The sequence below is a fragment of the Mobula birostris genome, chromosome 17 (assembly GCF_030028105.1).
Source record: "Mobula birostris isolate sMobBir1 chromosome 17, sMobBir1.hap1, whole genome shotgun sequence".
NCBI classification, from domain to species: domain Eukaryota; kingdom Metazoa; phylum Chordata; class Chondrichthyes; order Myliobatiformes; family Myliobatidae; genus Mobula; species Mobula birostris.
Genome location: NC_092386.1, coordinates 66,132,192 through 66,158,855, shown reverse-complemented (window position 1 = coordinate 66,158,855; position 26,664 = coordinate 66,132,192). Strand labels below are relative to the sequence as shown.

The 26,664-nt window shown below is 37.2% G+C and overlaps 1 protein-coding gene across 3 annotated transcripts in view; it reads right to left on the bottom strand.

The window, feature by feature from the left end:
* Window positions 1-26,664, bottom strand: part of zcchc7 (zinc finger, CCHC domain containing 7) — a 256,814-nt gene that overhangs the window by 77,427 nt on the left and 152,723 nt on the right. For 2 of the 3 annotated variants that reach the window (XM_072281842.1, XM_072281844.1), the window contains exons 3-6: window positions 26,027-26,070; window positions 22,721-22,831; window positions 12,147-12,317; window positions 9,140-9,175 (exon numbers count right to left, since the gene is read on the bottom strand). In XM_072281842.1, coding sequence (XP_072137943.1) covers window positions 9,140-9,175; window positions 12,147-12,317; window positions 22,721-22,831; window positions 26,027-26,070 — 362 coding nt within the window. The remainder of the gene's footprint in view (window positions 1-9,139; window positions 9,176-12,146; window positions 12,318-22,720; window positions 22,832-26,026; window positions 26,071-26,664) is intronic. The other variant, XM_072281845.1, reaches the window with a different exon arrangement.

Here is a 26,664-nt window from a genome sequence, read left to right as displayed (position 1 = left end):
ACTCAATCTATGCCTCTATCATCTTGTGTACCTCTATCAAATTACCTCTTCACTCCAAAAAGAAAAGCTCTCGAGTTTGCTCTAACTATCCTCATAAGGCATGCTCCCTAATCCAGGAAGCACCATGGTAAATCTCTTCTGCACCCTCTCTAAAGCTTCTACATTCTTCCTATAATGAGGTGACCAGAATTGAACACAAAATTTCAACTGTAGTCTAAACAGGGTTTTACAGAGCTGCAACTTGAACTCAATCTCCCAACTAATGAAGGCCAACATACCATTCAACTTCTTAACAACCCCATCAACTGGCGGGACAACTTTGAGGGATCTATGGACATGGACCCCAAAATCACTCTGTTCCATAACACTACTAAGAATCTTACAATTAACCCTGAATTCGACCTTCACATTCAACCTTCCAAAGTGAATCACTTCACACTTTTCCAGGTTGAATTCCATCTAGCACTTCTCAGCCCAGATCTGCATCCTGTTGATGTCCTGTTCTAGCCTACAACAACCTTATACACTATCTGTAACTCCACCAACCTTTGTGTCATCTGCAAACTTACTAACTCACCCTTCCACTTCCTCATCCAGGTCAATTACAAAAATCACTAAGATCAGGAGTCCCAGAACAGATTCCTGCGAAACACCACTTATCACTGACCTCCAGGAAGAATATGCTACATCTACAACCACCTTGCCTTCTGTGGGCAAGCCTAATTCTGAATCCACACAGCCAGGCTTTCCTAATTTTATGAATAAGCCTACCATGGGGAACCGTATCAAATTGTCTTTTTAATATCCATATGCACCACACCCACTGCTCTACCTTCATCAATATGCTTTGCCACATCCTCAAAGAATTCAATCAGGCACATGAGGCATGACCAGCCCCTCACAAAGCCATGCAGACTGTCCCTAATCAGATTATGCTTTTCCAACTGCTTATAAATCCTGTCTCTAAGAATCTTGTCCAATAATTTGCTCACTACTGAAGTAAAACTCTCTGGTCTACAATTCTCAGGATTATCCCTACTCCCTTTCTTGAACAAAAGAATAACATTTGCCACCCTCCAATCAACTAGTACTACACCTGTGGCAGGTGAGGATGCAAAGATCATTGTCAAAGGCACAGCAACCTCTTCTCTTGCTTCTCATAGTAACCTGGGGTATATCCCATTCGGCTCCGAGGATATGCATCTCCTTCAGCACATGGTCCTACCAATAATTAGATTATGAAGACACATAGTCCCCATTTATTGTCATTTAGTAATGCATGCATTAAGAAATGATACATTATTTCCTCTGGTGTGATATCAGAAAACACAGGACAAACCAAGACTGAAAAAACTGACAAAACCACATAATTATACATATAGTTACAAACAGTGTAACAATACCATAACTTGATGAAGAAAGTCCGTGAGCACAGTAAAGTTCAAAGTTTCTCAAATGTCCCACATCTCACGCAGACGAGAGAAGGAAGAAAAACTCTCCCTGCCATGCCGACCACAATCCGGCTCTGAGTCATCCGAACTCTGATCAGCTCTCGGACACCGAGTACTGAGCGGCATCTCTGCCGAACGATTTGACCTCCTCCTCGGTCGCCAAAAGCAGGCAAGGCCGGGGATTTTAAGGCCTACCCTCCGAAAGATTCTCGACCACACAGTAACGACAGCAGCAGACGGGCATTTCAGAAATTTCTCCGGATGTTTCTCTGTGCTTTCACGTCCATTCTCCATCAAATCAGAATTGTCCACGGCCCCTATTTAACAGATACGACATCATTTTTCACCGGAGAATTGCGCATGCGCGGCGCGCTGCCATCTTCTCCTCCCGATGGAGAAGTCGAAATTGCCAAAGGCATGAGCATTATTTTCCTACTCATTTTTATCAAAGTGATGGGATCGTCTATTTCCGTGAAAATAACTTCTGATTGCAAATATAAACCAACTTTCCAACACACATATAAAAGATCTAGCAACCTGGAGTCAGAATACATCCTTTACTTAAATCCCATGAAAACCTTAATTCTTAATTCTACTGTAGATCTACAAAGTCCATAGTTCAAATAATTTTAATGATTATATCAGTTTAAGTCACCACACTCTGATGTGCACTTTGTCACAACAACAACAGCAACATCTTGCAGTTATGTTCCAGTTTTAACATAAAGGATAAGAAGAAATTCTTAGGAAAGTGGATTCTTGACCAATAAGTAAAGATTACAAAGTTGACTAAAAGCTTTGAAGTGGTGATGAGGTTTATAAAGAGGTAGAGGAAAAAATAGTAAGTGATTTAAGGATGGAACTTTAAGGAGCATGCTCTAATGTTAGTCCTTGTACTCATTTAAAAGATTGTGGGTTCAAGACCATCCCAGAAAGCTGAGACATAATACAGAAGGCACTATCTCTTTAAGGGAAGAGTGACCTATGGCTGTATTGACCCTTACAGGTTATTGTAATGAGCCCCAGTTTTATCTGATTGCATTCTATTTCTATAGAAAAAAAGAAAATCCATGATTCTAACACTGGTGATATCAATCTAACTGCTCTATATTACTTTTATTAAAGGGAAATCAAAAGAGTTTTACTTACAGGCCCAAGACTAAAGGTCGCTTCTTACTGTTGACAGATATTTACTTGGAAGTAATATTAGCTCTAATGTAATCAGGTTAATCTCCAGAAAGCAAACAAGACGAACAAAACTACACCACATTCATTGTAACCTAACAACAGGTTTACAATTACACATGACGTTCAGAATATGAAAGATAAAATATTCATCTAAAAATGAGCAGCATTTGATGCATACAAACAATAAGAATTTAAAGATAATATATGTAACACAGACACCATTTAGTAATGCATATCTTCAATTATTACAGAAACAATGAACAAAAATGATCTTTAAAGGACATATTTGGAATTGGTTCAGACAAGATGTCAACAAAGCCTCGAAATTTCTTTGCCTGAATGCAAGGAATCTTTTCTCCAGCAGGTGGCAGAGAATATCTAAATTATGAAGCATTCATTCTTGTGCTAGCCTGAAGTGCCAGCATAGAACTAGTGCAGCTTTTATGTTAAAAAGTACAGTAAAAAAATATTAGTCGATGCTCTGTCAACAGAAACATGGAGATATACAGTACAGACACAGACGCTTCAGCACACCAACAAATTCCCATTTACAACCTTACAGTAATCCCATCTATATGCTCCCACAATTCCTTTAATTTCCCCCAGGTTTTTCTACTCACTTACACTACAGGGGAAATTTACAGTGAGCAATTTATCCACCAGCCATTATGTCTTTGGAATGTGTGAGTTAGGATGATATTAAGATAACACTACCTCAAATATGGTATGTCGAGAAGAGTAACACTACCTCAAATATGGTATGTCGAGAAGAGTAACTTAATAGAACATGAAAACGTGATCATGGAGAATATAATGAGACTTAAGATGACTGATCTTTACACCTTGGTTCTTTCATTACTTCAAGTGGAAATAAACAGATTGCAGATATATTAGCTATAATTTCCCATACTCATTAGATTTTTGGAAAACTGCAGATGTCACTCATACAATCTGAAAGAACAAAAGAGAAACACTGAACTACAGATTGTAAGTGCAACAGATTCTACAGATGCTGGAAATCCAGAGAAACACACAGAAAGTTGTGTAGGAACTCAGCAGGTCAGGCAGCATCTATGGAAAGGCGTAAGCAGTCGAAGGCACTTCATAACAGGACCACACCACTCTTTTACAGACTATATCTGTGAAACTTTGTCTCTTTATTCATTTCCATAGATGCTGCTGAACCTGCTGAGTCCCGCCAGCATTTTGTGAGTGTTACTTTGAACTACGGATTCCCAGGTTTATCAGTTACAGTGGCCAAGGAGTTGGATAAATCAACAACAAACTGTTGAGACTTTTGTATATTAATGTCTTGAATTACACCATGTTATATTTTCAAAAAAGAAAAAATGGTATGCTAAGTGTATGGAAAAGAAGTGGGAACTTATAGCGAAACATACTTAGATGCTATGAACTGGACATGCTGGGACAGGTGCAACAGAATGTCATTGACTCTTGTTCTGAAAGAGATATTGAAATATTTACTCAAGAAAGAAATAAGGAGCTTTGAAAGACTGAAAAGAACCATGCACAGAAATTACCAAAAGCTAGTAAGCAAATAGAAAAAATAAGGGATAATGGAATGTTGTGCCTTCTTGTAATTCATATTAACACATCATGGAATCACAGAAAGCCAAGGACTGAAGGAAGCTATTCAGCCCTTAGTCCGCCTGCTGGCTCTTCAAAAGAGCAGTTATGCTTAAGCCACACCTTTTTTATTGTAATTCTATAACTAATCATTGTCAAATAGTTGTTCAAAACTACTATCCTCTCCCCACTATCAAAACTTCTGTCATCAGGTTAAATTTTAACCTGCCTTCTTCCTATGAGAATAGGTCTTATTTTCCAACTTCACCTCCTAAGTGATGTCTCCCATCCCACAGTGTATTTTGGTATGCCTCTTCTGTGCCCCTTCTAAGGATTTTAGATTATTTTACATAATTATGATGCACATAAATGCTGTAGAACTTCAGTGCTTTTATCTGCCATACAAAAACAAATTCTGTACTTACAATCACATCATTGTATGTAACACATATGCATAAAACAACAAGGCACACACTGCACATACTGATGTCACTGGAGTGAAATCTGACTGCATATGAAAGTACCACATACAATGCATGCCTCCAACAGCTACATTAATCTTAATCTAAGCATTGAGACTTTCTTCAACATAACCTGAAGTCAGATTTTACCTCTCCTCATGAGTTAACTTTTAACATTTTCTACCCTTTTCAAAATCAACAAGTCACAAGAAAGTAATCCTTATTTGTAAAGTCTTGTTAACACCCAACATGGAGATTGCCTTAGATATGGACACCAAGGTTGAAGGGTGATTGCAATTAGCGTAAAGCTGAGTGCCAGTGACTCAGGTTCAATCCCCACCTATGACCTTAAGAAGTTTGTATGTTCACTCTGTGATCAAGTGAGTTTTCTCCAGGTGCTCCAGTTTCCTCCCAGAGGTTAATTAGTCATATGGGTGTAATAGGGTGGCACATACTCATTGGGCCAGAAACAGGCTGTTACAAAGCTGCACATCTCGGTAAATAAATAGATCAATAGTCTTAGTCAGAGGGTGGTGAATCTGTGGAATTTGTTGCAACAGACGTCTGTGAAGGCCAAGACAACGGGTCTATTTAAAGCAGAGGTTGAGAGTTTCTTGATTGGTAAGGGTGTCAAAAGTTAGGGGGAGAAGGCAGAAGAATAGGGTAAAAAGGAATAATAAAACAGCCATGACTGAATGGTGGGTCAGATGATGGGATAAATAGCCTATTTCTGCTCCTATGCTTTATGCTCTAAGATTGTGTACACACCAAGGCGATAATAAATTTACTTTGAACTTTGAGTTTGCTTTATCAAAGATCATATACATCACCATATACAATCCTGAGGTTTGTTTTCTTGTGGGCATACTCAGTAAACCAAAGAACCATAATAGAATAAACAAAAGACCGCACCCAACAAAGCGGACGAACAACCAGTATGCAAAAGACCACAAACTGCGCAAATACAAAAGGGAGACAAAATAATAAATAAATAAGCAATAAATATTGAGAACATGAGATGAAATGTGCTTGAAAGCGAGTCCATAGGTTGTGGGAACAGCTCAGTGATGGGTCAAGTGAAGTTATTCCACTGGTTCCAAAGCCTGATGGTTGAGGGGTAATAACAGTTCATAAATCTGGCAGTGAGTCATGAAGCTCCGGTACTTTCTGCCTGATGGCAGCAGTGAGAAATGGGGGTTCCTGATGATGGATGCTGCATTTCTGTGACGGTGCTCCACCTAGATATGCTCAACTGAGGGGAAGACTTTACGCATGATGGACTGGACTGTATCTGCTACTTTGTGCAGGATTTTCCATTCAAGGGCATTGGTGTTTCCATACCAGGCTGTAATGCAACCAGTCAATATACTCTCCACTGCACACTTACAGAAGTTTGTCAGAGTATTAGGTGTCATGCCGAATCTTCGCAAACTTCCAAGAAAGCAAAGGCGCTGTCGTGCTTTCTTCGTGATTTCACTTCTGTGCTGGAACCAGGACAGGTCCTTTGAAATGATAACACCAAGGAGTTTAAAGTTGTTGCCACTCTCTATCTTCAATCTTCTGACGAGGACTAGCAAATGGACTTCTGGTATTGTCCTCCTGACGTCAATAATCAGCTCCTTGGCCCTGCTGACATTGAGTGAGAGGACTTTGTCACATAATGGGTCATGGAAATTCTGAATTTCCTCCCGAAAAAAGCTGTTCCTTTTGCTTTCTGAGAGAAAAAAGCTCCGTGGCAATTTTTATCATATAGGTTCAGCAATGCAACATGCTCATATGGATTAGGCACATTTATGTAAACTGGATAATGTGGAAGTAATTCATGAAAATCTCTGTTTTATGTGAAAATAGTTTAACATTAATGTTGAATGAAATGTGTTTATAATGGATAGTGTTGCACAAAATACCTTATGAAACAAGTTAAAATATGGGTTAATACTGTAATGTGCAAATCAGCATCTACTTATAGCCATTTTTACTTTTGTTTTCTATTGATTTGTAGTAATTGGCTGGAATTAAAACAGACCAAGTTCACAGTAGCAAATTGAACTCATAAAGCTTGGATACCATGCAAATGTTGAAATACATTGTGTACAACTATTTAACACTTGTTTGTCAAAAAAATGTAATCTTAATGCACCTTCTTACGCAATTATTGATACCACAGTAACATTTTAAATAAACCATTGAATAAACATTTGCTTAACTTAGAGAAAGGAAGAAAATCAAATTCACATAGTCTGACACTGAATACAGAAAATATTAATATGTTTAACAATTAAAGTTAATGAATTTCATATAGGAATTTTACACATCACCTGTTTAAATATAGCTTCAGAAAACAAAATTAATTTAGAGTACAAAAATAGATAAGTTGCAGTTCAGTATTTCAATAAAGGTAAGATAAAGAAAAAACTGAGTTCTCTGAGAATTGATAACCCATGTTTACACAAATACAAATATCAGTTGTTTCTGTTTATTCAGAGCAAAATATTGTGGATCTATTCATAAGATCTGGAATTCTGAATTCCACTAATAGTCTATTGTTTATATTTTACATTTACATTAAATCAATAGAAGTACAGACTTGTCAGAAACTGTGCAAGTTCTATCTATTCATAAGATCTAGAACTATGAGTTCTACTAAAAATCTGTTGTTTATACTTTAAATTTATAGTAAATATCCGGAAGTACAGACATCAGAATCTGTGGAAGATCTCTATGCTTTCAGAATGTTAATTCAGACCCTGGTTTTCAGTAAGCTTTAGTATGTAAACATGTCCAGTAGGAGGATCTTACTTATTATGGGAGCTTAACAATGCTATTCTCTCTTTTATCTAATATGCTGCAGGCTCTCAATTTTTTTTTTTTGTTTTGCTTAAATACTAGTCATTTAAATTGCCATCTTAAGAGAGATTGGAGGGCTTACTTGAGGGCCTAATTTACCTGCTGCTGCTAGGATGCTAATAGATTAGCAGGATAGTTCCTGGGCTAAAACAAAAATCACAGGAATCAGTGTTAAAGGTCAGTCACTAAGACAAATCTAACCAATTCCCAATTATTTTAATGCATTACTTTTGCAGTAGGCATTTACAGTGTATCTACTACAAATCAGTTTCAAGTCATGAGGTATTGACTATGCCATTAATTCTATGTGTAGGAGATGTGATCAACACCTCAGACTTCACCATCTCCAATAAAAGGATGCATTTCATTATTTGTATTTTTCCTGAACACTAAAGCTCTATAAATCTGCCTCAATTAAAAACATCAAAACAATACACATTAAAAATCCTTTTTCATAAAAATGAATGTATAGATATATTAAACAGTCTATTTTCAACATTTATGGACTAGTTTAGTTTGTATGCTACAGTAAAAAAATACAATTAACACATAATTTCTACTGGTCTGGTTATTCCTTCACTGTGCTTTCTTGCTTTATCAGCCAAACCATTAATGTAACCAATTAACCTTCATTATTTAAAATCTTAGATCAAGTTAAGTTTCAGGAAACCCTTCAAGACGAAGTATACCAGAATTCGAATTCTTAAAAGTATCATGTTGCTTTGAAATGATTTTGCATATAGATGAAATACATTTTTGCTACTTCCTCCATATGATTTAATTGTAATAGTTATTAAATTAAGTAGGTTTAAATTTAAAAAACAAAAACAATTCTTCACATTTTGCATGAATAAAAGGCATGGTTGTTTTGATGAGAAGCAATTTTGCGAAGAAACTTCATTATAGGGCTTACTTTGTTTTGGGATATTGCTGTTTTGACCCAGGCCAAGACTCTTTATTCACTTGCAACAATTAAGTTCAGTCAGCTAATAAATAACATAAAATAAAATCCATAATTCGGGCCATAGAAGTTAACATGGACATAGAATAAACATACTTCCTTCCCTTTAACCCTTTAGCATAGTCATTTGAATACCATTAAACATAGATCATACAAGTTATGACATGCTGAATAAAATAAGGGACAGAAAATAGGTGTATCACCAAGGCACGTACTCTAGTATGGTAAAAGAACCACAGGCGGAATTGAGTTCTTGAACAATCCGATTGAAAATATGTGTATATGCAAGAAGGAATTTTCTCTTAAAACAAGATAAAATTAATTTCATCCCAAATCAAAGATACATCATAGACACACATGCCACCTTGTTATATAATGAGCGGTCCTAACGTATGTCCATTTTAGTCTATGGGTTCACCTCAAATAGTCATTGCCTGAAAAAAAACACATGGTTGCTGCTCCATCAGCGTAATGCCATTCATTCTCACAATATTATAACTACTTTAACACCAAGTCATAGCATATAAATATAAAATCACTAACTTTGCCCGTAAAAACTGAAAAAATGGTTAAAACTGAAAATACTGTCATATATTTTAATGACAGTGAAATTAAAATGAGGATGTGGTATTAAAAAAGGTTACCGTTAAGTGGTACTGTCTCCAGATTTCAGGACAAGCCTATAAGAAAAAGGGGAAAAATACCATCAGCTCAGGGCAACAGATACACCAGCTTATCAGGGCAGATGTTTTTGTCTAATAAACAGCCACTGATCTTTATTTGAAAATGGTCTGACAGAAAAAGATTTCATTGGAGCTTTAGAAATGCAAACATTTCTGTGCAGTTAACAGTTTAATATCATTTCTGGTAACAATTGTTAATATATCAAGGATCTAAGGTAGTCTATGGAAATTAACAGGAGTTCTTTGATATATTTAGTGGAGCGTCTAGACAAAGGGAAAATTAAAAAAACTGTCGATACTGGTCAAATGACCATCAGATACAGACAAATATAATACTTGCAGTGAACTTTGCTCTGAATCCCATCAAAAGGATAACAAGTAGTAACCTTCTAATGAACAGCAACAAGTCATTAAAAATAGTTTAAAGTAAAGATCCTAAAAATGAGTGTTTCATTAAGAATTCTGTGTATGTTCAAACTAATGGAATGACCTAGTGTATTTTGAAACTATTTTAAGTTAACTGCTTAAGTAAAAACAAATTACTTAAACAATATTTTACATTATTAAACTCAAATATTCCAAAGGATTATTTGAAGCATTCAATTTTACTCCTGATCAAAACAGCATCCACTTATTGTGCAAAATGTAGAACATGTATGGAGATTAGGAACTCCTTTAGTAAGACATTGCTGATAAAATTCATTTTAAATTTCTTACAACAAAACTTCAAATTTTGTTTTTTAAAAGCAACAATGGATAAGAAAAATGAATCCTCTAGGGGAACACCTATACCCTAATTAGACAGGAACAAAAGCTTCAAGTTACATTGAATCAATTACTATATTGAACTTTGCTTCATGATTTCAGAAGTTGATCTGGTTTTCTCTGATCATAAAATAGAAAATATTTCCATTTCTATGAGAAATAGATCAACAGATTTCCCAAAATACTATTTGACTTTCATCCCAATTTTAAACAATTTTAATCTTTAACATAGATTTATGAATTGAATGATGAAATTATTCAAATTTTTCAACAAATGAAGTAAACCTTCTGTTTAGTGCATTTCAGACATTCAACATGACATCATCTGCTTCACTACAAAAATGCAGAATATACATATGTATATTGTGTATGTTATTGTAAATGGAACCCATTTTAAAAAACCATGGATTTGTCTTTACTGCAGGCCGGCTTTGAAGAAGATGCATGGGTTAAACTACCCTCTAACTGTATTCATTATCATTAGCTATTAACAGAAGGATAATAAATGCTGGCCTTACAAGTAAAGCTAGAATCAAAAAACAAAGTAATAAAGGACATACTGACTTGCTGGAGGTTAATTTAAAATGTATGTAACACTTGAATCACGATCAAAATTTCCTTCCATTTTCTTGTACAGTGACAGCAGATCATACCTGAGATAAATAAGGGGTGCTCCATCTGCTTTCCATCTAAATATTGTCTTTATATAAACACAAAATTGTTGATTTTGTCAATTCTCCCTTATTTTTTTCCCTTACAGTTAAACACAACTGTGTTCACTCAATTTGCATTTTCTGTTCTTTTGGTGTGTGCTAAGTATTTATTTTTGTATCTTCGGCAGGATGAGTACATTTGAAAGTTTTTAAGATATCTCTGCAGAAAAATTCCTTTTTGCCTCAGCTCACATTTTCTCTGTATAATTCATTAGGTATGAATTACAATTCTTAAAAAAAAAAATAAAATACAGCCTTTTCATCTGCTGTTTAATTCCTACTTCCCTTCTCTCAAATGTGAACATCAAAGAAAATAAAAAACACAATTTTGAACAGGCCCCGACAGCTGACAGAGACTTGAGTGCTCAATAGACAGGGCCCTTGCCACCAGTTCGCATATTTCCACAACAATGAACAAACACAAAACAGCACTAAATGGCCTTTCCTTCATCCAGCTATCCTTAGACAGTCGTCTGTCTTGTACTAGAGGACCTTTATACAAAATCCTGCTGGGAAAAGAACAGAGGAAATCTTAACCCACTGTTTTGTGACTTGCAGGAAAAGGAAATTCCTAAATTCATATACAAACAAGCGAACTTTATTACTTGTAACTGCAAATAGATAAATTAGCAAAAATTCTAATTTGCCAGTAGGACTGTGGAAGAAAACATTGCTGTGATGACTGACAGGGCTTTCAGAAAATATGTTCACAATCACAGACAGTGAAGGCCATGACCTAGATCGTTTAAGAGCTTGTCTTGTCAAATTATCAAAAGCTTCTTCCTTTCTGAATAAAGAGTGACATAAGTGAGTGTCAGGAAACGGCACACTGACATGCAGAGCTTACAATAACAGAATGCACGTCACATACATGCATAACATTGGTATTGGTAATGGCAGGTCCTAATGAGTGAGCGACTAGCCCAGGAGACTTGGGACCCTGCAGCTACATCCGTTCCACTCAGAAAAAGTCTTGCAGCACTAACTGATCTGTGGCATGGCACCAGGACTACAATCACTGTAGACAACTTACATTTCTATTTTTACTGCAATCTCTGGTGTTTTGTCAGCTTGCTTTTTGTTCAGAATGCCCCACTGCATGCTGTAAGTCAGCTCAACACAGCAAGGTCAAGCCCTCTGGAAGTTGCTCTATGGGAATCAGTGAATTTGTTTTACACTTCAGTGCTGCAATACATCTAATCAACCCATACCCTTAAAATCTAAATACCTTTAAAGTTATTTTGTGCTATACCCGTGTTCATATTTTTAAAAGCATTGCAATGTGGAAGAATAAATCTGAATGTAGCATCAAAGCATTCCCCATGAACAGCAGGTCAGAATTTTAAAAATATTGCAATTAGTAAACAAAAAGAACACAACTATAACAAAGATATATGACCAAACTGATTTCATAACTATATTTTCTCATCTCATTTTAAATAGCTGTACCATCGTCAATCTTTGTGTCTTAATTGAATTAAAATACTTACATCAGCATAGTGTCCGGTCATACTACAACGATGACACTGTTTTTTCCAGTATGCCCTTTCAATGCAGTTCTTAAACCAATGACCAGGCATATTGCAGTTTGTACAATATCTCTCTGGGCAACATCTCTGAAGGTGACCTCTAACTCCACACAGACAGCAAGAAGGCAATTTCTGCAAGGAAAAGAAATTACCACGTTTAACAAATTAAATAAAACAGATTATAAAATATTACTCTGTAAACAGACATCAGAGCTGAGAACTGCCATTCACTTCCTTTAGCTTTAGTTTGAGTTACTTGGCGACTGTTCTTGAAAATTCAAACATAAATATAGATGTAAAAATGTCAAAGACAAGGAACAATGTAATTTTGTGTTTATAAATTTAGACTATATAAATGCAAATAAGATGCTATAAACTTGAAAAGTATATTCAATAAATTTAAACCATGGGCTCTTTTAAGAATTATCTTTCACCAGTACAGCCTATTGTTTTGCGTTTTGCCAAAATGGCAAATAATGGGATTAAAGCTTTATTGTTGATATAAGCGATTATTTCATTTTATATCTGCAAACAGATGAATAATATATTTAACTGGAACAGCTCCTATGCTATGACTTAGGATATGCAGTTTTATGACAAAGAATTACCATGAAAATATGTGGAAAGAAAAAAAAAGAATCACTGAAAGACTGGAACAATGGTGTATGAGCATTGCCCTGATTTTCAAAAGAAAAACATTTCTCAGAGAAATGAGGATAAAGGGGGCAATATGAATTGGCAAATAATTCAGGACTAGAAAAATATACAAATATAAAAATTGGGCATCTTGAACGGCCAACTTTAAGGCAATTAAAAATCATTGACAAAACTGAAAGTGAGCTGAGACAGAGCCAATAATGCCCACAAAGCTTTAGAAATGGGTCCCACAGATCACATATTATATTGACAGCTCTAATCATTTTGTGGTTGCATTTTGAGATGTATGCTCAGGGGTGGGAAAGCAACAATATTTGCAACTCCCAAGGAAAAAATTCATTTTTAACTTGCATTCTCCATCCTAATCCACCAATTTTCAGGTCATACAAGAGGTGTGTACAACACCAATGAATTCTCAGAAGAGACTAGTCAACAGACCTTTTAAGAAAAGTGCTATCCCCCTTGAACTCAATTTTCAGGACATGGATTTTGTGTGTACTTGAAGGTCAGTAGAAGCACTTTCTTTTCGGAGAAAGCAAGTGGCTAGCACACCACAAAGTCATGTTTATTTGTCACAACAATTAAAAGGCCCCGTGGTTCTGAATTGTTTGCTGCCCCTCAGTTCCAATCCTCACTCCTATGTTCCAGTATCTCCAACTCATGCTGCCATATCCCTCTTTCCCTGGTATGCATCTCAGCCGATTGCACATTCAACCATCCCAACAAAATCGACCCCCTCCCACCAGCCCCTTTCCAAGTTGCATTCTTCCGACACAAAGAAAGCTTGTAAATGTGACCTGCTGACAAGTGAGAAACCTAATATTGGAAACTACCTTGTCAGTAAATTTCTAAGAAAACTGCAACTTTAAAATTCCCTATCCACAAATTCCCTCAATGTTTTTCTCAATTCCAAATAAAATCCTGGACTTTAATTTCAATAAGTGTATTTCCATTAACAGAAGTTAACTGGCTCTAATTAAGTTTGTTTGAAAAAAAAATTCCAAGTTACTCAAGTAGAAGGGATACTGGTGCAGCTACAGCATGTAAATCTTCTTTATCAAAGAAAGAAAAGGATAGAAAGAAGTTAAGTAAATTACTGAGGAAATAGGACGAGACTTCCAAAAGAATGACAGTGGGAAAGTGTACACCTAAGACAGCTGGAAAAAGCAGGAAGAAAGAAAGAAAATTATTTAAAAGAGCAAACAATAGGCTACTGTAACCCACTGATTTCTGAGGAAGGAGTGAGTCAGAAGAATAAGAGTAGCATCAGGAAATTTAAAGTTTTTTGAAGATCAAAATTGGCCCTTAATTAACTCTGAATGTCTCTGAATATTGAAGAAAGCCTTAAGAGAGTAAAAATTTAAGTGTGGGAGCTCACCAGCTGTCAAGATTGTCCTTCTAGTTTAGCAAGCAACTTGTGCTAAGATAACCTAGGCCACACCGATGTGCTGGGAAGTGACCTTTCAGCAGTAGACTGTGCACCGTGGACTGCACAAGATAAAATAGTGTGCTATTGATCACTCACAAACTAACAATCTCAAAGCATCTGAAAGTACCTCACGAATGGTCATCTCACGGTCCAACCAGAGGCCCTGGCTGAACGCAGAGGTGCGCTCACAACTAAAAGCCTGGGATGTCGCCTTCAAGTCAGCTCTCTGAACAGTCAGGAAAACCTCATCTTAGGCATCAAGACAACAAAGATGGCCTACGCACAAAAAATTCAGGAATATCTATCTGATCATCAGTGTATGTGGCTGGGCATCAAGGGCATTACTGGCCACACAAGGAAAAACAGCATCAACTGTACCATGACTCCTCTCTTCCTGATGCTCTATACAACTCTTATGCATACTTTGAGGTATGCAACACAATGCTGGCCATGAAAACTAGCCCCTCCCAGGTGCACAGCCACTGCCTAATACAGCAGGAAATGTGAGAAGGACCCTGGAGGAAGTCAACCCCAATAAGGTAAGTGGGCCAGACAACATTCCAGACCAAGTACTCAGGAAACGTGCACCACAGCTCACTGACGTCTGCATGGACATCTTCAACACTTCCAGGTTTCTGACCCCACTTACTTCAAATCAGCCACCATCATCCCTGAACCAAAGAACTCTACACCTTCAGATCCAAATGACTATGCCCACGTGGCACTGACACCAATCATCATGAAATGCTTTGACCTGCTGATAATGGCACACATCAGAAACTCCATTCCTGCCACATTGGACACTCACCAATACACTCACTGACAGAACCAACTCTATGTCAGTTGCCACAGCATTTGGCATGCAACTGGCCCTGACACACCTAGAAAAACAAGGACTGATGACATGACAGTGGTGGGCCTCAACACCAACAGCGATGAGACTGCCTACAGAGAAGAGGTGGAAGAGCTGGAGGCTTGGTGCTAGGCAAATAACCTTTTCCTTCATGTCAACAAGACAAAGGAGATGGTTATAGACTTCAGGAAAACTTGCACCACTCACACCTCTCTTTACATTGACAACACAATAGTGGAAACTGTAAGCAGTTTCAAACTCCTGGGACTGCATATCACACACAACCTCTCATGGTCACTGAACACATCCTACACAGTCAAGAAAGATCACTAACATCTCTACTTTCTGAGGAGGTTGAAAAGAACTGGATTTTGCACATCCATACTCACACCATTCTACAGATGTACAGTAGAGAGCATCCTAACAAGCTGCATCACTGCTTGGTACGGAAACAGCACTGCAATGGACAGGAAAGCTCTACAACATGTAATCAAAACTGCCCAGCGTATCACTGGCACCAGCCTACCCGCCATCGAGGACATACATACAGAAAGGTGCCGACTAATAACATCATGAAGGATCCCACATACCCTGCTCCCATCAGGAAGGAGGCTACACATACATAGCAGATTTAAAAAACAGTTACTTTCCCCAAGCTACAAGTATGATCAACACCTCCACCCACTAACTCCACCACTACTTTATTATGTCCCATTAATTACCTTATGTACAGCCTACCATTACTTTATGCACATACAATTGATCTATGTATAGATATGTATGCATTTATATTTATTATGTGTGTTTTATTTACCTTTCGTGTTGCTTTTTGTGCTGCATCGGATCCGGAGTAACAATTATTTTGTTTGTCATTTACTTGTGCAAACGAAATGACATGAAACAATCTTGAATCTCTTAAATATTCCCAAAAAATTTCATTACACATACAAGTATTGTCATTAACGTTAAATTTTGCTTGCAAACTATTAAAGTGAGCTTACAGTTAGAACACTGAGCAAGACCTTGCTCCTTAGGGTGCTTTAGGATATTGTATGGTGTTAGAAGTCTTTCAGCTGGAACTATTTTCAGATAATTCTATTATTACCTTATGATTGGATTTTTAGCACTCATACACCAGAGCTACTATGTGCCTCAACCAATTACAGGAATTGGTTTATCAATAGAAAAATTTGAACCGTAGAGAACTGTGCCAACCTACTCCTTCATTATTCCGACTGGTACACAGACATGCAAAATTCATAGGCATACTATATAATTTTAATGTGATCTTTCATTATCACTCTCATCTTAATTGGTGCCCCTTTAATTCTTTCACACCATCTCCCATTCCCTGTCAAACAATTATTGTGCAGTCCGATACATTTAGAATGTTGTTGGCAGAAAGCAAAACTACATTTAGCCTTTATTAATCCTGCAAGTCCATTTAAAATAGGAAGCTTTGAATTACCAGCAAGTGGACTTGAAGCTCCTGCCGACCATCCTTTTTCATTGGCTGGGGCACAGTTTATAAAGTGATTTGAGAAGCTACCTCAGGAATAATATTGGGGGAGAGGGTTGATAGGGCAAGTGCTTAACAGCAAACTATTGTTCATTCTCCACTGGGATTTTACAGGTTTAAGAGGAAAGAACAAATGAAAGCTAACCATAACGACTAACATTTGCTCAGAATCTGTATAAAGTCACAATGTCAATTTTTTTCTGATACAACTGTCACTTCAGGAGTTTATGTAGGCATGGTGAATAATATTGTAGGTAAAACCAGAAGGGGTTGGTTATTTCCATTTATTTATCATATCATTGAATATCTTTACCTCAATTTGTCATAGCATTCTCAAAAACAACTCTGGACAACAAAATTTAAGGCTCATCTAAAGGAAAAGCAGTTGGCGATTTAGTCCCGTGAGATAACTGATCTGTAACCCCTCTCGAGTTTTAACATTAACCTGAGATGTATTATTGAATGCCATCTGTAGATAAAAGCAGTATATTTTTTCCTTTGCACACAGAACTATTTGTTAACTTCACTTCTGGAAGACCCTGTCCTCTACTCCTACAGTTACCAAAGAATGTAAATTCTTTCTACTTAGCCCATCAGTTTGTCTGGATATCTTGACAATGTTGACCGAATCATTCTGTAACCTTTCAACCGCACAGAGCAGTTGCCATAACAAACCACTATGCATCCAGATAGACTGCTTTCTGCGGTGCATCAATAAATATTGGTAATGATAAAAATTGATACATGTCCCTTCTCATCCAAGTGCAAGGAAGGGTCTCGGCTCGAAACATCAGCTATCTATTCATTTCTGTGGATGCTGCCTGACCTACTGAGATCCTCCAGCAATCTTTTTCGTTGCAATGGGCAGCATTCCTCTATACAAGGTTTCAAATTATTTCCTCATTCCACCATTGATATTTTAATGATCTTTGCGCTCCAATCCTTAATCTCTTTGAACTTCTACCTTTTCACTATCCAGAAAAATATCTGCCTATAATGAACTCCATCTGCTTAAATTTTTCCCATTCATGTTATAATAGTTTTTTTTAAATTGGAAGTTTAGCATTCACTCTACTCACTTATAATGTCATTCATCTTTGTGTCACTAGCAAACTTGGACCTGAAGCTTTCTATCCTATTATAAAGTACAGTGTATTGCTGGGACCTTGATGTGGAAGACCACCATTCACATATTCCATTTATGCTACCTGGCTCACTAAACGCCGCCTTTATAAACCCATATTGGTAATCCAATTAGCTTTACTTCTTCAAAGTGTACAGTGTCCGTACTTTTTAAATACAGATTCTAATAATTTGAAGGAATGATCTTATGCCCTATCTATGAACTTTTGTCCTTTTACTCATTGAGATGTTTGACAAGTTTACGCTGAGAAGTTTTGTCCCAGAGATGTCAGTTTTACTTGCATCTAAAAATTCTGTTTTTGTCTTTTTATTTTTTCAACGTCACAGATTTGAGCTTGTACATGTTCATAAAACAGTCTGCTCTATTGTTTTAGTGGAAAGAGTCCCAGAAAACTATGCTGAAAACACATTTTCCTGTTATAAGAGATTCTGTTTATCCTAATACAAATAAAAGCTAAAACAAATCTTAAAAAAGACTGCCTTTTATTGCATGCTTATCTAATTTGCTTTTCTAGTTGTGCCCATTACATACTTATCATGATATGCCCTGTGCATAACTGCCACTACAGACATAGTTCCTTTGCTATTTCTTAATTCTTCACACAAAGAATCTATTGCTCACATAACTCTGGTAAGTACTTCTTTAGAATTTCCCTCCTTCCCCAGACACTGCTAATTTCAACTCACAGGTCAATGCAATTCCACATTCATTTCCCCTGTAACCTATGCTCCCCACATTCCCATCAACGTGGCCCAGATTCTACACACTAGTGATAATATTTTCTGTGTAAGCCTTCATTGCCAAAATTGTCTCCTATATTCCTCATCTTTCCTTGTAACGTGCATATTTGGTTTCTAGTTTACAGGTATGTTATAATAATAGTCACAATATCACGTATTTAAAACTACATACCACTACTAGTCCATCTATTTAACCTTAAATGAGTCATTTCACTCTCCTAGTTTAATTACTTAATTATCAATTGAAGTTTGCCTACGTCTTTAACAATAAGTAGGCATCCCTCCAGTTACTAACCACAGGCCTTGGAACTCTTCACATATGTCATTTATTACTTGTACATAAATCAATGCTCTTACACTCCTTTCTAAAAATTGGAAAAGGATGGCTAGTTGGTTGCTGTTGCTGATTCTGCCATTCAACATGATTGTGATTTCTTTTACCTCTCTGCTACTTTACTGTACTAAACCCATTTCACTTGTTTCCTTAATATTTAATAATAGATCAATATGATGTTTTAAGGACACTCCCTTCCTAAATCAGTAACCTATATAAAATAATGTTTGACTGTATTTTGGATTCCATTCATATTCCAAGACTCCAGCTTAAGGCAGGAATCACATACCATAGTTAACATTGAATCCTGAATTTTAAAGCTTTCAATCATTTAACTTAATCTAAAACTTCAGCATAAATGGTCAATGTGGTACCTAACTATCTACCATAAACATAGTTGTTTTTAATCAATGAAATGGCGTAGCTCAGCCGAAGATAAATTTTACTGACATTGAAAGCAATTTGTTTTGCACATGTCAACTTGGAAAAAAATCTCCATGGCAATCTTAACATTGACTCATGCAAGTCCTTTCACTTTTCCCTTCTAATAGCATAAATGTACACACAGAAAGTAAAATTTGGAAAATATTGGTCTAATTCTGCTGCTATGTCCTTATGGTCCTATAAAAGGTCAACCAGATAGAATTTACAGTAGTGCACTCATAACATTGCTATCTTTATAAACTAAGCAGCAAAGAGCCAGGAAAGGAAAGAGAATTAATGTTGTTCCACAAGGAGAGGCAGGTCAGATTAATGATGTTCAGGATATTGAAAGGCTGATGTGATTGATGCTGAAAAGCGACTGCCCTGATTGGATAACTCCAATTAGGAGTTGGGTGGGGGGGTGTATTCTTAGGATGAGGGATAGCCCTTTAAGATGAGGAGCAAATCAGTCAGATAATTGAGATATTTTGGAATTCTCAAACGTAGAGCACTATGGATATTCAGTCTTAAATAAGTTCAAGACCTGGGCTAACAAGTTGGCTCTTGAAGGAATCCAGAAATATAACATGCAGAGATGGAGAAGAGACTAAGATTTGAAGGGGTGGCATAGTATTCCTTTCTTAGTTCACGTTCTTATAAGTTCTGAAATATAATTATTTACCACAGAATTTATCACATATTCCATAGCTGTTACAGTAAGCTACATCAATAAAGTCAACTATTCCTCTACCTGACTGATTGGATTATAGCACAGAAAAGAAACTGTGACAAGCCAATGCTGTTTTTTCTCATCAGTATCAGTTTTGTTCTATCTAATCCTGTCAAGTATACCTTTATTTTTATTACTTTAGATCAGTTTCTTGAGACAGCAAGTTCCAACATTCTAACTTCAGTCAGTACAAGGAAGTTTATCTTAATCTTCTACTGGACAATTCTGAGGAGAAGCCAGGAAATCATTCTGCACAATATTTTTTCTCCAATTAGTATAATTAAAATTAGATTATCATGTTACTGTGCATAAACTGGGTTCAAAAATTACTGCTCTGGCCACATTTCGAAAAGCACTTCATGGGTTGTAAATTACTTTGGAACAAACCTTAAAAGATAGGAAGGGCAAATACAAGTTAAGAGTTACAAGTATGTCTTTCCTTTCACAAAATATCTTACTTAACTAAAAATACACATCTACACACAACTCAAGCAAAGATGTGCTAGTCAACATTGTTCTAGTAAATGTATTTCTGATTGGAAACAGAGCAAACAACTGACCCCTCTAAAAACACACATACATTTTTATTTTATTTTAAGATACAATGCAGGACCGGCCCTTCCAGCCACTGAGCTGCGCTACTTAGCAACCCATTTAACCCTAGCCTAATCGGAGGACAATTTACAACGACCTATTCACCTATTAATCAGTACATCTTTGGACTGAGAGCAAAGTGGAGCAGCCAGGGGAAACCCGTGTGGTCACGGGGTGAATGAACAAATGCGCTGTAGACAGCACTGGAATTGAACTCTGAACTCCAACACCTTGAGCTGTAAAGGTGTCGCTCTAACTGCTAGGCTGCACCCCAACATATTGTTGGGCTTAGAAAGGATTTATTTGAAAGGATATATTAAAAGGAGGCCATTTGCCTCACAGAGGAGCAATTTCAGTAGTCCCAATCCCTACCTTTTATTTCCCTGAACCCTGCAACTTATTCTCTCAAGATGTCTATAAATTCCACTTTGATTAATTTTTCTGCCATTAACTTCATTTATTGTCAATTTGCAGCAGGCAATCAACATTTCTAAATGTGTTTAGAACATGGGGAGGGTGGGGACCAAATACCTTGGAAAAAACCTAAACAGTGGGAACATGCAGTCTCCACACAAGTAGCAGCCTGGGTCCCTGAAGTTCTGAGGCAACACCACTGCTTGCTAAAGGTAATGCCTGTACATTGTGGTTACTTAGCTAGTGGTCATAGACTGCATATCCTATCTATGCCCCTCTTGATCTTATGTACCTCTATCATGTCACTCTCCCCAATCTCCTACATTGCAGTACAACCCATCGCTGACAACTACTGCAAAATTATGTGTTTGAGTCATTGTCATCTGACGCAAATGGAAAACAAGTATTTATTCCTCACAAATTCACATCCTCTCCCAGCCTGCTAGATTTTGGCAACAAAGAATGAAATACAGTCAACTCTGAACAGAGAAGGTCTGTTATGTAATTGCGGATGACGGACAAACTGTGAGATGTTGCAAATACCTCAACCGTCATACTGATAGTCAGAGGTAAGGCAATCCTAGCCTGTAGTGAGGTTGCAGCAGTGCACAGCTATCAGTGAAGGTGCCCTTACTGAAGCACAGGTGTCTTGCACAGTATTCCTCACTGAGTTTTAGGTTGGAGGGTTGTTCTTTGAACACCACTGGATGTAGCATGTTGCCAAGAGCTTTTCTTTCCTATCTCTTCTTTGTACACCAATAGCTCCCACAAATATTAATGGGATAAATGAGAACTGATTTGTTTTAATGTTGTTTGAGAGATAAAAATTGGTCGGTATAGTAGAAGATGATCCCACTCAACTTCAAACAGTGCAATGAGATTATTTATGTTCCGTATAACTGGCGAAAGATCCAGAAAGCACACATGGATTAAACTGGATGTCCTCTATTAAAGAGCAACTTAGTCAACACAGTAAATTGGCCCATTACAGTTTGGGCCTTCATCTTTAACCAAGAGAATCTCTCAGCACACAAATGTGGAATTGGTAAAAGTCACGGACAAAGCATAAAATGAATGGTTTACTGGAATGAACAAGCAAAAAGAATCAAATTGTATATTTGACAGCATATATTTGAAATAGTAGAAAGAACTGCATTAAATGTTAACAACACACATCAAAGTTGCTGGTGAACGCAGCAGGCCAGGCAGCATCTCTAGGAAGAGGTACAGTCGACGTTTCAGGCCGAGACCCTTCGTCAGGACTAACTGAAGGAAGAGTTAGTAAGAGATTTGAAAGTGGGAGGGGGAGGGGGAGATCCAAAATGATAGGAGAAGACAGGAGGGGGAGGGATGGAGCCAAGAGCTGGACAGGTGATTGGCAAAAGGGATATGAGAGGATCATGGGACAGGAGGTCCGGGGAGAAAGACAAGGTGGGGGGGGGGGGGGGAGAACCAAGAGGGTGGGCAAGGGGTATAGTCAGAGGGACAGAGGGAGAAAAAGGAGAGAGAGAGAAAGAATGTGTGTATAAAAATAAATAACGGATGGGGTATGACGGGAAGGTGGGGCATTAGCGGAAGTTAGAGAAGTCAAAGGGTCTCGGCCTGAAACGTCGACAGTACCTCTTCCTAGAGGTGCTGCCTGGCCTGCTGCGTTCACCAGCAACTTTGATGTGTGTTGCTTAAATGTTAACAAACTACCTTAGGAGCTGGGCAGTTTTTGGATAGGTGTCCTTTCTTGCCACAGTTTCTGCAGTCCACATTCTTGAAACTTTGTGCATAATAACGATTGCGATAATCCACAGATGGCTTCTGAAAAGAAATAAAGGAAAAATTGCTTTGTGTTATCATTTAATTTCTTTGCACAACAGCACAGTTCCAAGTTAAAGGGTGTGAGCAGATGAGGCTGCAGGTCAAAAGTAAAACGTTTCCTGAAGCTACACTACACTGCCTGACAAAGACCTATTTTGCATTTTAAAAGTTTTGGACAACTATTTATTTCAATAATTAACATTGTTTTGAAATGTATTAAACTAATCATTAACTAAAATATAAATATGTAAAGAAGTTTTAAAATTTTCATTTACTTTTTAAATTAAGGCCGATACCCCTTAGGATGGCACTGCTTTAGATAAGTTAGATATGAAGTGTAAATGCCCCATCAACTCCTTAATTTAAGAAGTGAGAGGTCTGACGTCTACTGCGGATTCTCAATAAAACCACCTGCTAGCTGTGTGATCTGTCCGAGTGTACACTTCTTGCAGCTGCACTTTTCTAGGGCCCCATATGATATACAATATTCATTCCATAGATCTGGGCTGACTTGCTGTGTGTCAACTTATTACTACTATTTCCTTAACTCATTAACATACCAGAACAGCACCTCTTCCCCAAAAGGCACAAAAATCCTTTATACAATAATCAGGAATATGAAATAGGGTTTCTAATCCAATGTACTGAGACTAATAAATGTCTTCCTGCCCACAATCTGTAATTAATCAATAATCAAGGATTTAACTTGCCACCTTCGTGGCATATTTTCCTTAGCAGTACTTTAATCCACTAGACCACTGGGGGAGCTAAAGCTTCAGATATAATTCTACGTATACAATTCAAAATATATAAATAATTCAATACTGACCAAACAAACTGACCTGAGCTCATATTATTAATGATTTACACTTCAGACCTGCACATCAAGCAGTTATGGAAATATTATTTGTGCAGTTTGTTTCTGTAACTTGCTGTTGAATAACTTAAAAAGACAAATGCCTTCAGTATAGCTTGGAATAGGGTATTAATGCATATTAAGTACCTACTAAAATATTGCAAAAATAACAATTTATGCTTAGAAGGGAATACAAATTATTGCTTAAGAATAAAAATGATCAGAATGTGGATTTTTTTCAGCACCTGTCAGTAAAAGGCTTACTAATACTGTACTCATCTCTTCAGCCCTTTCATGCACTATTACTGTAGGCATCCAGTTTCCTGTCCTTTTATCCACTTGTCCGAGTTGCTTGCCAAATAGTTGTGATTGTACTTAGTTCAATCTATCAATGAAATAGTAAAAGAGAAAGGAAAACTAGAAAATAAAACAGCTAGAAACTGAGATACCACAGTAGGTTATTATAAATTAGGTTACAGGACACATCAACAGGATTAGACAGGTCAACATGAATTTCTGAAACAGAAATCTTGTTTGATGAACCTACTGGAGTTTTTTTTAAGAATACAATTGTAAAACTAAATAAGGGACAATCAATAGATGGATATGGATTTTCAAAAATCATTTGATAAAGGCCAATGTGAAAGGTTAGTCACAAAATTAATGTGTATGCTAAGGGAGCAAATGTATCAGAATGTATTGAAAAATGTTTAATGAACAGGAAACGGGGATAGAAAGAAATAGTTATTTTGGGTGATACCTAACTAGTCAGGTATGTTAGGTATCATTGCTTGAGCGTCAATATATATTGCATACAATAACAATATGGCTGAGGTAACAAAATATAATATTTCAATAATGTAGTGGGTGACATTACGAATTGTGAGGAAGATGCAAAATAGCTTCAAGACTGAGCAAGTGGGCAGAAAAAACAGCAGATGATGTGTAATATGGATGAATACTAGGTAAGTCATTTTGGTACTAAAAACTGAAAGACTATATATTATAATGTACAAAGAGATTTGGTGCCCTTGTACATCAATCACTGAAAGCAAACATATAGATGTAACAAGCAGTTAAGGCTGCAGCTAGTGTGTAGACATTCATATCAAAATAATTTGAAGTACATTGTGTTTTGCTTTTTAACCAACACATTGACATCCTGACACCTTCAAGGGTCTGTAGTTATACACAGTTCAAGGTCCTTCTGTCTCTCCACACCATTGAATATCCTGACATTTACTCTGGATTCCCTTGCCTTTTTGCATCTTCCTAAATGCATTACTTCACACTTATCTTGTTTATGCTCCACTTGCCATTTTTCTGTTCAATTGACCAGACCGTCTATCATCATCATTATGGGCCATGTTGTATGATGTGGGCGATTACAGTCTTACCCATGATTGTTCTTGGCAAATTTTTCTACAGAAGTGGTTTGCCATTGCGTTCTTTTGGGCAGTGTCTTTACAAGACAGGTGACACCAGCTATTATCAAAACTCTTCAGAGATTGTCTGCCTGGTGTCAGTGGTCACATAACCAGGCTTTGTGATATGCATCAGCTGCTCATACAACCACCCAGCACCTGATCCCATGGCTTCATGTCATCCTGATCAGTGGGGGAGGGCTAGCAGCTGTTACACCTTGCCCGAGGGTGACCTGCAGGCTAGCGGAGGGAAGGAGCGCTGGAACGTATCTTCACCCCACCAACCGCTATATATACACCATCTATACCTTTCTATAATATACAACTATCTTTTTCACCATTAACCAGCTGGCCAATTTCCATAACAACTGTAGATCTCCCTATGGCACGCACTACATTTCAATCTAACTCATTAATATATACATTAAATACGCTTTATGAGTCCTAATAAAGGGTCTCAGCTCGGCGCAACTATTTATTCCTCTCCATAGATGCTGCCTGACCTGCTGAGTTCTTCCAGCATTTTGTGTGTGTTGCTTGTGTTGAATCTTTAATAAATTATCCTACTAAAAACTCAAGAGCAAACAGATTTAAAATGTAGTAACTTGAATGGATTAGCCTTCAGCACTATGCAAATTCACTATTGTAGGCTTTAACCATGTTTAAGAATTCTTTTGTATCTAGTTAGTGAGAATGTTAGTTCAAAATGGTAGTTCAGATCACTGCTTTGCACTTAATACAAGTCAAATCCAACAAAACCCATCCTTGCACTCAAGAATACTAGGTTAAAACTTTACTTGGTAAATTTATATGAGTTTTACCTCAGTTAAGAAGTTTAACAAAGTTCAGAGGATTTTTCATTAAAGAGATAAAGGCCATTGTATTCCATAATGCCCTTGTTTTAGAAAATCCTACCTGTAGATCCTTTTCACAGAGGAACCATTGAGAATCAAGGTTATCTGAAAAACAAAAACAAGTTTTAATAAAAAGTTTGTAATTTGATTGAAAATTAGCAGGATTTGTCCCGTCCAGTGTTCAGCATAGTTTAAAAATGAACATTGATACTTATCTCAATACATCAACATTCACAGAATCTGCAATGTTTTTCAGAAGCTAAGACTACAGAGTAAACTATGGTACTAATTTAAAACAGAAGACTGGAGTATTTTTATGCATGTCAGACATCCCACCCTGCAAAAACTCATTTCAGGGAGGTAGCACCATCAATTTGCAGGAGACTTCTGGGAGAGGTGGGATGTCTGCAATAGAGTAGCTCCTTAGCAGCTAGCCAGCTAGTTTAAATAACGTTAGCTATGCAAATGAACGAATGACACCTGTTAAACTCACCTCAACATGTTTTTTACAGTCTTAACTCACCATGGGCAATAGAAAAGTCATTGTTGCAAACAGTGCAGCGAGCAACACTGTCATTATTTTGACCCCTATTAGGCAGGGGTACACTTTAGTGCAGTCTGGGGTGACGTACGTTTTATATTTTTTTGAAATACCCTGCCATGGCGCGCTCTCGCTTGCGTGGTCTCTCTCTCTCGGTC